This window comes from Apium graveolens, chromosome 5 (genome assembly GCF_009905375.1).
Source record: "Apium graveolens cultivar Ventura chromosome 5, ASM990537v1, whole genome shotgun sequence".
In the NCBI taxonomy this organism is placed as follows: Eukaryota; Viridiplantae; Streptophyta; class Magnoliopsida; order Apiales; family Apiaceae; genus Apium; species Apium graveolens.
In genome coordinates this window covers 30,153,110-30,170,748 of record NC_133651.1, presented here as the reverse complement: position 1 = coordinate 30,170,748, position 17,639 = coordinate 30,153,110, and the positions used below count along the sequence as shown (strand labels likewise).

At 32.7% G+C, this 17,639-nt stretch overlaps 2 protein-coding genes across 2 annotated transcripts; one reads left to right on the top strand and one right to left on the bottom strand.

Annotated features, from left to right (window-relative positions):
- Window positions 1–440: 440 nt before the first annotated feature.
- On the top strand, window positions 441–9,497 carry LOC141723768 (elongator complex protein 3). Its single transcript, XM_074525658.1, has 9 exons — window positions 441–989; window positions 5,785–5,854; window positions 5,965–6,137; window positions 7,178–7,352; window positions 7,676–7,842; window positions 8,007–8,226; window positions 8,320–8,424; window positions 8,774–8,926; window positions 9,109–9,497. The coding sequence occupies exons 1-9, from the start codon at window positions 520–522 to the stop codon at window positions 9,265–9,267; spliced, it is 1,692 nt and encodes a 563-aa protein (XP_074381759.1). The 5' UTR covers window positions 441–519; the 3' UTR covers window positions 9,268–9,497.
- Window positions 9,498–9,799: 302 nt separating this feature from the next.
- LOC141723767 (uncharacterized) lies at window positions 9,800–14,154 on the bottom strand. The gene is made up of 10 exons (XM_074525657.1): window positions 13,976–14,154; window positions 12,969–12,994; window positions 12,733–12,817; window positions 12,442–12,651; window positions 12,071–12,193; window positions 11,938–11,995; window positions 11,556–11,629; window positions 10,533–10,621; window positions 10,384–10,456; window positions 9,800–10,124 (listed from the first exon to the last, which is right to left on the bottom strand). The coding sequence occupies exons 1-9, from the start codon at window positions 14,075–14,077 to the stop codon at window positions 10,387–10,389; spliced, it is 837 nt and encodes a 278-aa protein (XP_074381758.1). The 5' UTR covers window positions 14,078–14,154; the 3' UTR covers window positions 9,800–10,124; window positions 10,384–10,386.
- Window positions 14,155–17,639: the final 3,485 nt, after the last annotated feature.

Here is a 17,639-nt window from a genome sequence, read left to right as displayed (position 1 = left end):
AGGTTCGAATCCTAACAACAATATATTAAAGTTATAATTTATAATATATAATAATAAAAATGACCGTAATACATTGTAAAATTATTATACTGGAGACATAAGGTTCGAATCCTAATATCAATACATTAATATTATATTTTACAATAGATAATAAAAAAAAATTAAACATCGCACGAATTATATATTATTATATACTAGTATAATTAAAATTAAAATTAAGAGAATTGGGTATTACGAATGGATATAATTTGCGGCATATATTTAAGCATCCCGGGCCCCACGTCAATCAATCATAAGTTATGGATAGTCAAATTGCATTTAATCAATTAGCAAGACATTTTAATAGGCACAGGGACTTAGTGGTAATTTGCAATTACTGCATAAAGTAAAATTTTACTGCATTTAGCACCCTCCTTATAAAAACTAACTAAAATCTCATTTTATCAACTTGTTTTAAACGACCGGGCCACCCCAAACCCCCAATCTCGAAACCCTACTCCCCCAAAACCACCTCCATCCATGGCAGCCACCGCCGTCGCCGACACACGCAAGCTCCCCCGCCCCGGCCGCGGCGGCGTTGTCTCTCTCAACCTCTCCGAAGAAGAATCTCGCATTCGAGCCATCTCCGAAATCGTCAACGCCATGGTCGAGCAATCTCACTCCGGCCAAACCGTCGATCTCAACGCCCTCAAATCCGCCGCCTGTCGTAAATACGGTCTCTCTCGCGCTCCTAAGCTCGTCGAAATGATTGCCGCGCTTCCTGATTGCGAGCGGGAAGCTCTTTTACCCAAACTCAAAGCTAAGCCTGTGAGAACAGCTTCCGGGATTGCGGTTGTTGCAGTGATGTCGAAACCGCATCGGTGTCCGCATATCGCGACTACCGGGAATATTTGTGTTTATTGTCCTGGTGGACCTGATTCGGATTTTGAGTATAGTACTCAGTCGTATACTGGTTATGAACCAACTAGTATGCGTGCAATTCGTGCGAGGTAGCGGTTTTAAATTGTGTAGTTAATTATGCATTTTTGTTATGGTGATTACTGTAGTTTGTATTAGTTGTGAATTTAACATTTTTATTATGTGATTAGTTTAGTTTATATTAGTAGTATACGCTAGGTAATGATTATTTAATTGTTTGATTGATTGTGCATTTTCGTTATTGTGATTAGTGTAGTTTATATTAGTTTTTAATTTAATTGTTATTATGTGATTTGTATAGTTTATATTAATTGTGATTTTAACTTTGTTATTATATGATTAGTGTAGTTTATAATTGTTTTCACTATGTAGTGATTATTTAAATGTTCGATTGATTGTGCGTTTTCGTTATCGTGATTAGTGTAGTTTATGTTAGTTGTGAAGTTAAGATTGTTAGTATTTGATTAATGTAGTTTTATATTAGTACTCGAGCTATTTACTCTAGGTAATGATTAATTAAATGTTCGATGATTGTGCATTTTCGTTATTGTGTTTAATGTACTAATAATTACAGAGCTATTCGTGCTCGGGAATTGCTTGTGCATTTTCATTATTATGTTGAATTTTGTTTGTTTTTATGTAATGGTAATCAATTTATTATGATATGATAGTGTGTTATATTGGTTATGAATTTAGTATTATTATATAAATACCGTAGTTTGTTAGCTGGATGTGGTGTTGTTACTCGGTTGAGAACTAAAAGTCGGGAGTCAATATTGTTGAATCATTGAAGAGGTCCGAATTCTAGTGTTAGGCTGTTGGCTACTGTTCTTGATATATTTTGTTGTAGTGTATAGGCATTGTGGAGATACAAGAATATACCACATCCCTTTAGGTTGTAAGTATGCAAGATTGTGGAGAAGCAGTTCTTTTTCCAGTAATAAAAATCAAAACCTTTTTATATTTTATTTTGCTATCATATTATGTGCTTGCCAGCCACTTTTTTTAAGTCACCAATATTCTTATTAGTAATGATGCACCATTTTTTATTTCCTTAAGTTTGTATATGAATTAAAAAACAATCTATCTGAAAAGAACAGGTTAAGGGACGAATGATCCATTCTTGATATTTGAGCTCACAGTCCCTGTGAGTGCCAAGAGAATATACACCTACAGTGATTGTACATTTACCGAATTTATAATAAAAGAGCTACTCATTACATGTGGTCTAGTGACATGGTGTCAGGATTAGTACTGTATTAGTACTTACTGTGTAGTATGGTTGTGTTTTACTGTGCTGTGTTAGTAATAGTATAGGGAATGGTAGTTCTGTCTTTTCACTAGTCACTAGAATTAACTAGGTATCAGTGCAGGTCTATAAAAACTTGTAATTGCTTGTTGTGCTGATTATGATTTGAATATATGGAAAATGGCATTTGCCACCAAATCTCCTTCTCTCTCTATAACTGATTTTTACTTTCTCTCTCTAGGGTTTCTAAACCCATTCTATCTCTAATCTCTCTAAAACTCTGTCTTCTCTCTCAAGTTTCTCTCTGATTCTATCTCTATTCTGCTCTATATCTCTGTTTCTCAGCTTACTTTAGCTGTTATCCTACTTAAATCAACAGAAAACACCAAAAATAGACACAAAATTGTTCCTGGACAAATTGGTATCAGAGCTTCAGATTTGATCTTATATTGCTTTTGCTGTGTTCAACACTCCATTCCGAGCAGATCGAGCTAGGTGATGCAGTAATCTCAGCTGCAAGTTCAGAAATTTCTCAGAAACTGATCAGGTGTCCTGTTTCTAGCTTTATTCCTTGGATCTGTTGAATTCACGTTGTTACTAGCTAGAACTTAAGATGTTTAAGGTGTGTGAACTCATTTTCATTCCAGTAGTTGTTATTAGCTGTTGTTATTGAAGAAAATCACAAAAATAGTAGTATTAGTGCACTGAATTGAGGTGTGATAGTCTGCTAGTTATACTTGCTCTGTTTGTGTGTGATTTGTGGTTGAAGTGTGAGTTTTAGTGATTACTGGAGTTTGTAGTTGTTAGTTGGAGAAAGGATCTGTGTTGTGAAGTAACTACAGTTCTGTGAAGTTGTGGTGATTGCCTGCTAGGTGTTTGAGTAATTGTTTGAGTGAATTGAGTTGGAGGAACTGATGTGCTGTGTTTTGGAGTTGATAAGGATTAATGCTGATTGTTGGAAGTGATAACTGGTGAAGAGGTTGTGAATTGAAGGATTGAGAATTTGAAAACTAGAAGGAGTGTGTTCTGTGCAAAAAACTAGTACTGATCTCAAAGTGTTTGATTAATTGCCTTAGTAAAGTAACTCTGAATTGATTTAGTGTCTGGAAGTAAATGTGTGTCACTAAGATTGAAGTAAGTTGTAGTGTTGCTGTGCATTAGAAGTTGTGCACTCCAGGTGTTTGTAATATTGTGTGTGGGAAGTTTGGTTGATATATGTGGTGTTAATCTGTGCAAGTAGTTATGGTGATGGATTCAACATTAGAGAAAGGAGATAAAGCCTTTGATGAGGCTGTCTTCTAGTTACAACAACAGATAGCATCTCACAAGGAAAGGACCAATAAGAAATTGCAGAAAGTTGAAGCTACAGTAGGTATAGCCAGGAAGTTGCTGGTAGAAATTCTGCAAATGAAGGTTCAGGAGCTTGAGGAAGGAATTGTAAATCCTTTTGTTTGGCAGAATGGAAGGAAAGACAATGCTAGGAAGTCTAATGACAATCAAGTTATAGAAAAATTGCAGCAACTCCAGTTGAGTTTTCTCACATACGAAGATTCTGGAGACAGTGAATCTTTACATGACTGTGAGCAACTGTTGGAAGTTGAAACTATGTATGATTGTGAACCTGTTTATGATGAAGAATCTATATATGATGAAGAATCAGGATGTAGCCAGGAGTTCTGGCCTGAGCAAGAATTCATTTTAACAGCTCTAAGAGGAGATGATTCAGATTCATCTAAACTTTTACAATCTGAAATCTGCACAGTAAAATATTAGAGGAGCTGATAGAAATCTCAAACTTACATGAGTTGCAACAGGAAAGGGGTAATAACAAGGCACCATCTTGGAGTATGCGTAGTAAGGTGGAAGAGACAGAAAATAATGGAATAATATGCTCTTACTGTCATGCACTAGATGGTTTCCAGCATGTTTGCAAGCAAATATGCCAATCAACAAGGACAGGAGGAGTTTGCAATATCATTGGTCAACATACCAGATAGGGAAACTGAAGATGGTAACCAGGCCAAGTTTATCGAGTACATAGATAGTCCAACAACAGCAGATTCTGCTGGATTGGAACAGAATTCTAGCCATCTTAATAAGAAGAATATGCTTATTTTTGATCCCGGTGGTCTAGGACAGCACAAGCTGTCCAAAGATTTTGATAGCAAGTTCAGAGAAATCATCATAAGTGAGGTAATATTGGAAGCAGATGTAGTAAAAATCTCTGTTGATGCACATGAAATTGGAGATGAATTGAATTATTCTACTAGTCTTACTGAGGGCAGCCAGGGAGATGGTAACATGAAGTCAAGGTCCACTGGACTTATATCAGGGCAAGGTGATAGGCCCAACATTGTTGGTAGTAGTAACAAGTTTAAAGAGACACTAGATGCCAAAGAAGTAACAGTATCTTCAATAATAAATACCAACATAGAAGAAATTGCTGAGAATTTTCTGACCAAAAGGACTATCAAAGATTTTCCAACAACCGAGTATTCCTATAGTTTGAGTAAGAAGTCTTACAATATTGATAATGAGCATCTTCAGTTGGGAAGGAAGGTGTATATTACTCAGTTAGTGGATTCAACTAGCAAACAATGCCAAGATTTTCAAGGAGTTGGTAATGTGGTGGAAAGACATATTAGTGAAACTGACCCATGGAATGTTGATTTTGGAAAAGATGGGCTGAATGCACTACCATACAGGTACACTGTTCTGAGACAAGATAGATAAGGTAGCTTTGCAAAGGCATCGAAGTTGGAAGATCATGAAGCCTCAAGGGAAAGGGTTTTATTAACCATTTTTGATCCAGGGGGATGTTCAACTTGTTTCTGTCATGTTCAACTTGTTGTTTCTGTGGAAATTTAAAAGTTCATCACAAGTTGCAATACGTACTACTTGAATTATTATCCGAGATGCAAGTAATGACAGTTGAACAGGTGGAGGGAAATGAAGAAGTGCAAGATCCACCATGAGGACATGGTGATTTTTAAGGGGGAAGGATTGTCAGGATTAGTACTGTATTAGTACTTACTGTGTAGTATGGTTGTGTTTTACTGTGCTGTGTTAGTAATAGTATAGGGAAGGGTAGTTCTGTCTTTTCACTAGTCACTAGAATTAACTAGGTATCAGTGCAGGTCTATAAATACTTGTAATTGCTTGTTGTGCTGATTATGATTTGAATATATGGAAAATGGCATTTGCCACCAAATCTCCTTCTCTCTCTATAACTGATTCTTACTTTCTCTCTCTAGGGTTTCTAAACCCATTCTATCTCTAATCTCTCTAAAACTCTGTCTTCTCTCTCAAGTTTCTCTCTGATCTCTACTAATCTCTCTGATTATATCTCTATTCTGCTCTATATCTCTGTTTCTCAGCTTACTTTAGCTGTTATCCTACTTAAATCAACAGAAAACACCATAAATAGACACAAAATTGTCCAGGAACTTATCAGTTCCTGACACATGGATATCTGAATTTGACAGATCCTTGGTTACTACAATAATTTAAAACAGAATGCATTACAGAATCACAACCTTATATATGTATTGTTCCTACTGGATGCCGTTGCTAGTTTTAAGAATAATAATTTGGTTTCTACGTCCTTATGTCACCAGATATAATCCATACGTGCAAGCTAGAAGCAGGATCGACCAGCTGAAGCGGTTGGGCCACAGTGTAGATAAGGTATGATAATTGTATTTAAGTTCAGAGTATTTACGTTTAACCATTAGACTTTTGGAAATAATTGTAGATTGTACATTGGAAAGAATATTGATTATTTGTGTTATAATCAGGTTGAATTCATCTTGATGGGTGGCACTTTCATGTCATTGCCTGCAGAATATCGAGATTACTTCACAAGGAATCTTCATGATGCTTTATCAGGGCATACTTCTGCAAATATTGAAGAGGCAGTTGCCTACTCTGAACACAGTGCAATAAAGTGTATTGGAATGACTATCGAGACGTGAGTTCAGTTACTACTTCCCTTGTTCATATATTCTAATTTTGATGAAAATTCGCATTTTTTATTTTCGTTAATACTTGATGGTTTGTCCAGTGATCAACAGCGGATAATTGTAGAGGGGGTTGAATACAGTTATGTATATATTCTAGTTTTCTTGAAGTTTCCTGTAACAATGAAACAGTCTTACAGAGCTCTAAAATAAAGAACACAAGTGCTTTTAATTTGTCTCGGATGCAAGAGTATTTAGGCTTTCTAATTCCCAACAGTAACTGTTTGTGAAGTGAAACATTCAGTATTAATATTACATTCTAGATTGAACTACGTGATGGCATCTTTAATTGGACTAGGAGAATGGCAAGCTGAAGAGGAGATCATGACTAAATTACTAGGATGGCAAGTCAATCACAAACTTAGGGAGATGGAATGCTAGCTTAGGCTACCCAACTCTTCATTTTAACTCAAGTGCACATGCCAAACACCCAAAACTCAAACTTTGGCATGACAATGTACGTTTGATCCTTCATTTTTTCCTAAAACATACAAAATTTATCATAATGTTGACAAGTGCGACACTTGAACTCTTCCACTTGAGTCTATATAACAGAGACGTTAGCCTAGTAGATCATTTTATTTTTTATGTAATTAAGGAAGAAACAAACATGGGAATATTGTGTTATTTGTATAACCTCCGGCGAAAGGATTTGGCTCGGTCGTGAATCATTTGTCTTCATCTATCTTAAAAGTTTCTGTTCCTGCCTGTCAAAACCATGAGTGGCTGTTTCTTTGAATTTTTGTTGAGTTAAATGCACAAAGTCGAGATATAGTCATTAGTTAATTAATGCGCCCTTGCAATACGAGAGCATACATCATTGAGGTCAATGTTAAGGGGGCATAACTAATTATAATACTTGACAAATTATATTTAAAATGACTTTACAAGTACTATAAGTAAAAGACTAGTTTGCGTGCTATTGTCAATTGTGGTTGTGAATATTTGGTTAATGTTATGTTGATTGACTAAATGAGTTGTTAATTTTTAGGAGGCCGGATTACTGCCTTGGACCTCATTTACGGCAGATGCTTTCTTATGGCTGTACACGCCTGGAAATTGGAGTACAGAGTACATATGAAGACGTTGCTCGTGACACTAATAGAGGCCACACTGTAGCAGCTGTGGCTGATTGCTTTTGCCTGGCAAAGGATGCTGGGTTTAAGGTGCGTTGGTGCTTTACTATTGTCTGTTAAATATTGTATTCTATATAATAGAATGTTTTACGTTCTTTCTTAATTTTCTGGAATACAAAGCATAAGCACCTTGACCTGGCTGATGATGTTCCGGTTCAGATTAATATCTTTGTATATTAACTTCCGATTCATCCATCAGGAGTCAAGATACCATTAAAGAGTCTTTAAAGTTGATATAGCCCTTTTTCATGAAGTGAAATTCACCCAAATATCCCTTTGTAGCTTCAAAGCCTACATGTAGTCATTTCGTCATTGTAATTCTTGCATCTGAGTTAACAGTAGTTGTATATTAGGTTGTTGCCCATATGATGCCCGATCTTCCAAATGTTGGTGTTGAGAGAGACTTGGAAAGTTTTAAAGAATTTTTTGAAAGCCCTTTATTCAGAACTGATGGTCTCAAAATCTATCCCACACTTGTCATCCGTGGAACTGGACTCTATGAACTGTGGAAAACTGGAAGGTATGTAATAATTTCATTTCCGATTTCCTGTAGTTTTTTTGCTTGCTTAATGCTTATACTATCTTATGAGCTGATGTTGAGTTTTACGAAATGCTTTCTTTTTAACGTACTAACATCTATTAATAAGGCTGGAAGTTAGCTAATTACATCTGTACTATTTACAGGTATAGAAATTATCCACCAGAGCAGCTTGTGGACATTGTAGCTCGGATTCTAGCCATGGTACCCCCTTGGACTCGTGTTTATAGAGTTCAACGGGATATTCCTATGCCACTAGTTACTTCTGGGGTTGAGAAAGGAAATCTTCGGGAACTAGCTTTAGATAGGATGGATGATTTGGGGTTAAAGTGCCGAGATGTTCGGACCCGTGAAGCAGGTATCCAGGTAAGTGAACAAAGTAATACTTGTCTAAAATTCATCAGAGTAGGTTGGTGACAAATGCAAATCGCCTGTTCTCTATTTTTCTTTTTCATTTAGGACATTCACCACAGTATAAAGCCAGGAGAAGTTGAGCTCGTTCGCCGTGATTATACTGCAAATGAAGGTTGGGAAACTTTTCTTTCGTATGAAGATACTCGCCAGGTAATTAAGATTGTCTCCTCTACTTGCCTTCGGTACCACATCTGGTAGCTCTGCTATTGGGGTTATAAGATTGATACGACTTAATATGTTCTAGTTCATTACTTTCATTTGATGAAGGAAGTGATTACACTTGTATTGAGGATCATGTCTTGTAATTAATTTTTAATCAACCCGTACTTATATTTGTAATGTCATGCTTGAGCTTCTAAATTCTTTGTAGGGAAATATTTTCTTTGCACAATATACTATAGCCCATCTTTTTACTAGTTTTGGGGTGGGAGGAATACGAGGTTATGTATTGTCTAGTAGCTTTGCTCAACTAAATGTAATCCTTTGTGTCTTTATATAGGATATCCTTGTTGGACTATTGCGCCTACGGAAATGTGGAAGAAACACCACTTGCCCTGAACTGATCGGTAAATGTTCAGTTGTTCGAGAACTTCATGTTTATGGTACTGCAGTTCCCGTTCATGGCCGAGATGTAAATAAGCTGCAACATCAGGTATTTGCTTTATTAATGGAACTGTTAAAGCGATTATGTTTACTTGTGTAATAGTTATGGTTGCTTCAAATCCAAGTGTGATCGTTGGACATGCACAATTAGCTTGTTTTGCCATTATCAGTTAAAGGAAATTGGCATTTGGCATCTCATTCCCGTTTTCTTATCTTTCTAATAATCCATAGGGTTATGGCACGTTGCTAATGGAGGAGGCTGAACGAATTGCTCGTAGAGAGCACAGGTCCACAAAGATAGCTGTTATATCTGGTGTAGGAACACGGCACTACTATAGGAAGTTGGGTTATGAACTCCAAGGACCTTACATGGTGAAGTATCTTGGATAAGATGAGATTAATGCCTGAAGTTTTGTAAGCTGTGTTAAGGGTAGGGCACTCCATGATCTGAGTTGCTCTGAATTAACCATTTGTACAGTGTATGATTGTTTATGTTATCATAGTCCCAAAGTCCTGTCAGTATGTCACAAATGTATTCTAGATCTGAATTACTTTGTTGCTAGTATAGTGCATTTTACTAGTAAAATCATATAATGCAATTCATATGGGAAGTTATGGGATGTAGTATGTTCACTTGCATTGGTTTATGGTTCTAAATTTTAGTTAGTGACAAATCATACACTTGTTTATGAATCTCATATTTATTGTTGAGACGTGTTTTTTCTCTTTTAAAATCGTATACACAGAACACTGTAAATTATCCAATATTTTTATAAAAGCAAATTATGTCAATCTTCTTTTCCATATTAATACAGACATTTTCAAAAATTACTTACGCTAAAGACAGTGTTATGGGCTACATACTATTTCTTGTAAAGTTAGAAGACTAATTTACTTCAAAGTGAAATTCCAAAAAAAAAAATTAATTTAAAAATACACCAAATCATTAAGGTACCAAAAAGGTGAACGTACTCAGGTAGCTACATAATATATATGCAATTTTTTTACAAGTTTAAACATGTGATCGAAGAAAGTAGGAAATGCACAGCACTGTAATTGTACTGTAGAATGAATTTGAATGAATCAAAGCTAAATTGTGAACTCTATTATACAACAACAGTTACAACTAGTGAGAAAAGGTGATCTACGGCACAAAATCTTCGACTGATGACTTCCAGTTTGTTTCAACTGGAAGAGATCTCCATGCTCACAGACCTCTCCCAATAGATTGTTAAGCTGCAAAAGTGCTAGATGGAACAAGATGAAAGAAACATGAGCCCAAAAGCATATATATGAAGAAAAACAAAAATCATGACATGAAGAAAAGCAATTTGTAATTTTTATAATTATTGCTTCATTATTTTCTTTAAATGTAAGTAATTTTAATATACCTAAGTACTTTAAAATTAAAATCAATCGAAATTATATAAAACATATATTCGAATTAAAAAAAAATCCAGTTGCTCTCACTGGATTCTGTATTGTTAGGCAAGGTACTGTGCTTACCAACTAAGATGGCTTTGGCTTTTGTCCTCGTCGTGAGATGCGCTTAAATGCTTGGCTATCCTTTCTCATTTCTCTGAAATATTCAAAATACTATAAACTGACAGTCATGTAGGTATAACCAACATGGAGATTTTAGGTTTCAATGGTACCTTTGATACAAATAAACAATTACATAGAAGAGAGGGACCAGCATCAAGGTTAATATTGAAAAAGCAAGGTAGTAAATACTTGTATGCTTCTGCACATTGGAAACAAAAAACATCAACAACCAAGGCATAATATTTTGTAATACACAATATATCAAAAGATTGAAATATTAGACTTTTGCCCTGTATGACTAAAATGTTGAAATTAAAAATTACAAAACTAAATTGATACATATTTTTTCTTTTCAGGTTATATATAGATATTTACAACTTATAAAATATTATTTATCCACATGCAATATCTTTTTTTAATTTTTTAGAGAAGTGACACCAATATTCATATATGATTTTCTTAAAAAAAAATTATACAACTAAAAATATTATGATAAAAAAGAAAACTTTATTAAAAAATGTGATTCATGTTTCATGATTTTAAAAACTTGCAAGTGTCTTGATTAAAGTGTTTTTCAATCAATCAGGCCCTAACTCATCGTTATATTTAATTCATTTATTCAGAACAAAACAAAATTCATCCGAGTAATCTAACATGACTCTGAAGTATTCAATTCTATCACCTACATCGGAGCATGTGTGTTACACTACATGGTCTTTCACATAAAACCGGGCGACTAGTTGTAAATTGTCTTTTTGTACAACATATTGGCAAGTTTTTATTTCAAAACAGTAGGAGTCTCTAATTATAGTCTATTTGTTAGAGGCCAAGAGTTAAGGACTTTATTTCAAAACAGTAGGAGTCTCTAATTATAGTCTAGAGGCCAAGAGTTAAGGACACTTCTAAACTAGTGATCCGGTTGCTGCTAGCAAACCAAAGATTTTTGCTACTTTTGCAACTTATAAGTTGAAATAAGCAACAAATTGCTACTTATTTCCATGGGCTGAACATCACATCAGTACAGGTAGGTAAATTTACGACTATCAACTGGAGCACTAAAGTTTGCCTCTTCACAGTGAACTTGAGTTCTGTCTCAAATAAAAGGTTTAACACCAATTTAGATAAGAGCTTACCTTGCCACCCCTGGAAAATGGTTTATGTCTTCCTGAGCAAGTGTGCGCATCACAAAACTGGCGCAGGAAAATTTCTGCCAGATATGAAAACCTGTGTAAGTACTAACAAGAGATACTATAAATAAAATACATATACTAATCAATAACAATAATATGTCGTGGCATGCACGTTCTACAAGTGTATTCTCTGTTAGGTTTCTCTACGTCTTGTGGAGTAGGTTGAGTGGACTATGGACGGAACAGCGCAATTTTCTGTCTTCTTGTGTGTGTTTATGGTATTTATAATTTGTGTGATAGATAACCAGAATTGGTAAAGAAAATATAACTTTGATAGCACATATACTAATCATATATAGATATCTGTGTGTGCATTATATGATACCATGAAGTCGATTGGCTGAGGGACCCTGATTTACGGGAAAACACTTGTCAGCAAGGCCCTGCACAAAACATGCAGCAATAAGCGACCATAAACCTTAATCAACAATAGCAGAGGTCTAGTAGATGAAGGGAACCTCACACAAGTGCTTGTTCCTTGCAGCAGCTGCAGGATTGCATTTGCTCTTTCGAGATTTAATGTCCATTACAAGATCACAATGTAGAGCTCCACATAAATCTGCCAAGCACTTGCTGTGACTCTGAATACATAAAAAGTGCAAAAACATAAATTTTATAAAATATCACAACCTTATACAAAGGCTATAAATATAAACCTTGAGATGATAACCTACAATGTGCTTAAAGATCTTGGCTTTAATTTCTATTTACATGAGCCAAGGCCCCTCTGACGTAAGAGTGTAAGACTGCTATTCTAATAATTGTGCACCTTCTTTGGCTTTAGCATATAAATTATATAATGAAAAGTGAGCATCAAGGATCAACATACAATATTAAGAAGATTGGAGTGTCTGTTGTCAAAATGCTGATCAATAAATTTCTCTGACCGAAAGCTTTTCCTGCAGTATCCACAGCGCCATTCATTTATGTCAACATGAATCTTATTCTGCTCCTGATCTCTGTAGATATCATTGTCAGGGTGAAGCCTGCAGTGTTGAGAAAGCTGGTACCTTTCTCGTTCCACAAATGGCATCAAATACTGCAGTTCCCATAAAGAGATTATTTTCAGGTTCTAATCAACATCAATTATTTTCATATATTAGCGACATCAATCGTATACCTCCTCAATGACTTTCCAAGCAGCCCTGCTTCTTTTTCTGGAACAATGCACTTCATCAGCATTCTCTTCTTGGTGTCTATGAAGCCTGGATGCCAAAACATATGGTTCATAACAATGACCAGATTTCAAAATTACTTTTCTGTGCTTAACCTAAATCCAAAGTGATATACTGATGAACCTATTCTATGTGTCACTACAATGTTAATACTTAAATACTTATCAAAAAGGTCGTTTACCTTGAATCTGCATTTTCTTCTTGAGCCTGTAGAAAAAGATATAAAAGGCACGATCTTAATCAACGAGAGATGTATATAGTATTATGTTAGCATTATGAGCATCAGGCTGTGAACAATGCGATTACTTCCACAATCACGCTTCACAAGTAGGCACAAGATTTGCTATTTGCAAACTCGCAATGAAGCGTGAGCCAAAAATAAAAAACACTCAAGCTTATGCTTAAAGCTGAACTGACTTTTCAAATGAACTAAGAACAAAAATAAAGTCTCTTCCATTTGAAACACAACCCATAATAATGTGGACATAACAATGAACGCCAAGTTTTACACTTAAGAACCATCACAATTCTCTAATTTTTAAACCAAAGCTTTCATTTTTTAGTCATCTTTCTACCTAGATGATTATAAATCTGTATTTAAAGATCGTTTCTTGTAAGATTGATGCTAATTTTCTTGTAAGATTGATGCTAATTCTGATTGATCCAACTTGCAAATTATATAAAGTTATGGTTTTTAGATAATAGACGCGTCATAATATCAAGTACCCAAATCTTAAAAGTCAAATTCGCCAAAAGACATAAGCACATTGAATAAGAAACAAAAACTGTATGCACTACACTCAAGCTAGCTGAGTTAACTTTCAAGAAAAACTTCAACTTTAAATAACCATTATCGAAACCATAACTTGTAAATTAGGCTCAAACTAATGGTACTTTCTTTATCCACTCCACATGTTCTACATAAACTCAAATCATGATTCATATTAGCTTAAACAGCTTTTAACCCTTACTTAAACCTATGCATAAAAATTGAATCTTTATATAATCAAACACATTAAAACAGCAAAAGAATAAGTACCCAATTCAAAAAATACAATCTTTAATAAAGAAAGCTAATAATTCAATAAAAAGGGAAGTGAATTGCACATATGCATATACATAAACAACCAAGAATCAAGAACAATGGCATGGAACTATACACACAGACACAAATATTTACATACACACCTGGTTTGAAGGCTGAGGAATCGAAAGAACATGAATTGAAGCTTGAAACAACAGAATTAAAGAGAGAAAAACATGAATTTTAATTAATTTAATCTTCCCCATCTCTCTGCAATCAGCTGCTCAAGCTTCGCCGTTACTAAAGTTCTTTTCTTTAAAAATAAAATTAAAATTTAAGGGGAGGTTTTTTATTATTATATATATTTTCTAGTATGTTTTTAAACTTCTATTAGTTATATCCTAGGCATAAGGGAATATAAGATGTTTTATAAACGTGCTAGGAGATGGAATTCTAATAAAAAAAAATACCTTTTTTTTTTAGAATTTGTGATAAAAATACCTCTTTTTTAAAATTTTGGCCAAAAATACCCGTCTAATACACATTTTTCAGTTGGGTATTACTAATACGCATTTTAAAAATGGGTAATTCGTATTAAAAAAAAGTTGAAAATAAATAAATAAATAAATAAAAATGAGATACGCATTCACAAAATTCGTATCACCCATTTGATTCAGGTGATACGCATTTGTGACATGCGTATCACATGTTCTGCTCTTTTTTTTAATTTTTTTTTATGTAATACCAATTTTTCAGATGCGTAATAGATTTATCCATTTCTAAAATGCGTATTAGAAAAGTATTTTTTGCCATAAACTCCAAAAAATGGTATTCTTGTTACAACTTCTAAAAAAAGGTATGTTTGGCCATCACCCTTCTAATAACGATATGTATAATACGGAGATACTGTAAGAAAATTATTTTCTAAAATATTTTTAAAATACTATTTAAAATTAAATTAATTAGATATGTAATTTTTTTACATAATCTGATAGATAACTTCAAATGTTATCGGTTGAATTTGAGTTTCTGTAACAACCAGCCGAACAAATCCAGTAAATATCATATAAAACAATCTATTGAAAAGTGTACGCAGTGTTAGCCTCACTCAGAAAAATGAATAAATTATTTTTATGTTAGAAATGATAAATATTGATACATTAAAATATATAATGTAAAAATTTGATCAACGTGAATATGAGTAATAATTTATAGATCAAATCATGATTGTGTTCACATGACATGGCATATACGTATGCAAAACTCTTTATTCATTCTATGAATTTATGACTCGAATAATATGATTTTGTATAATACTGCTTTTTTTTACCAGTTGTCTGATTTATAATTAGTTCTAATAATAACTCTAAATAAATCTCATTAGTAAAAATAATATCTGAAACTCTAAATCTATAATTCGATTGAATCAATGAAATAAGTAATTGAAGATAACTATCAATAAAGACGGAAGCGAATCACAGTAATAAAAGCTATACATCATATAGGATATGTATATGTACAAATATAATCGAGTATTTGTGAAGTTGCAAAATTATATTTTTATACAAAAATTAAAAAAATATATTTTTGTAAATAAATATTTATTCTGTAAATAATTTTATTTATTGTTTTCATAACTATTTTATATATAGCACAGTATTAAAATAATTAATTTAAAACTAAGTTAGAGATATGTATGTAAATTGAATATTTTATTATGTAATCCTAAAGATGTGTAAGAGTAAAGTTCTATGGAGTCCACCTTTTAATTGGAATCTTCAGAATCCATTTATGTTCTGCAAATAAAATATTTTCTAAAACATGTTATCTTGCAAAACATGTTTTACAAATATCATTATTTCAATAAAATCATGCAAATCTCATATATTTACAAGTACAATATGTATGTTCTGCAACATGAACATTTATGTTCTGCAAACTAAGTATGTTTTCTAGAATAATATATTTTGCAACGTTCTACTTGTAAAATATATGCAATATGCAAGATTTTCAATAAAATTGTGATATTTGTAGAATATCATTCGAAAAACAATACGTTCTGCAATAATTTAAGCTATATTTTACTTGCAGAACATATATGGACTCTAATGAAATAGTGAACTTCATAGAACCTAACCCAGATGTGTAAATTAACTTTTGGGCTGAGGTAATAAAATTTAATATTAAATCGAAGACAGGTATTTGTATCAAAATGAGGAGATTACAAATATAAAAAAAAGTTAGAACCAATTTTATATAAATATAAGAAAACAATGTACAAATGATAGAAAAATAATCGCGCACTACAATATTTTTAAGCAAGTATATATAATTCAATATAATTATAATTATTATTTATAAAATTAAAATGCATGAATTTGTTTCTTTGAGTACGAGTAATCTAACTAATTTATTATTTTATCGGGTATTAATATTACAAAATAAAAATTACTTATTTCATCAATTTAAAAAAAAACGCATTGTATTTAAAAAAAATGACCTAAAATACCTACGTTTTTAATCATATTTTCAAAATTACTATTATTTTCAAAGTTATTTAAAAAAACGGTTTGCAACTTGTGTAACTTATTATGCAACTTAATTTCAAATTTTAAAAATGTTGATTTTAAGATAGTATTAGTTGCGTTTTAAATTTGCCACCGAATTAACCTTAAAATAATCTTTGAAAAATAAAATAAAAGTTGCATAACAAGTTGGAGAAGTTACAAATTATATTTTTAAAAAAGAAATTTATTTATTTTTTAAAATAAGTTTAAAAGAGACGGTATTTCAAATAAATAAATTAAATATATATTTTTTTTGGAAAAAACTCATTTTATTTATTGCTTAATAAATAAGAAGTGTATGCTAACCGGGCTTGGAAGTTCAGCTCTTGTCAAACTAAGCAAGTATTGAAGCCCATTTAGAATGTTAGTGTTGATTTGGGCCGGACCTTATGCAGTTCTGCATTGACAAGAAACTTTAAAAAATGAAAAAAAATTCTCATACAATTTTGCATCATAAAGTTTAAAGTAACCAAGTACTATCTCTTGCTTTAGTGATATTTTTTTCCGTTTCTTGAAAAATGTTAAAATTTGATTTTTGTCCCTAAAAGACAAATGAGAGAATTTTTGATCCGAAAAAATACAAGAACATCGTTTTAATTATTATATATTAAAAATTATAATTTTAATAATATGTTATTAGTAGGATTCGATCTTATATCAATTGAATAATAATTTTTAAAATTATATTGAACGGTCCTCATCAATTTGATCGGACGGCTCTAGATTGAGTGAACAAGGAGTAACAATCAAACTTTTAATGTTTCATTTTTAATATAATATTATAGATTTTATATATTTCTCATTTTGATTGTTTTTATTGTTATTTCAATTAAGACCGTTAGATATTTTATTTAAATAATCATGAACGTTAAATTCGAATATTAATGAAAAACTAAGTTTTTGAGTTTGAATTTCATCAATATTAAAAAATTGTATTATTATTTTTTATTAAAAGAATACTTAATTCCTAAGGTTAAATGTGAGTACCGACCTTGTATTATTATTTATAGTAATAAAAATACAAAGAAGCATCCAGGTTCGAATTTCACCGCCAACAAGTACTTGTAAAATTATTTACGAAGACCGGTTGCACTTGCATAGTAAGGATGTAATACTCCCTCGCTCCATTTGTTTACATTTGGTTAGGCCATGAATTTAAAAAAAAAATGATAAAATATTGATGAAAAATTTAAAAAGCGAGTAAAGTAGTGGACCAATTAATATTTTATATATAAAATAGGTATAGTGGATGTACTAAAAA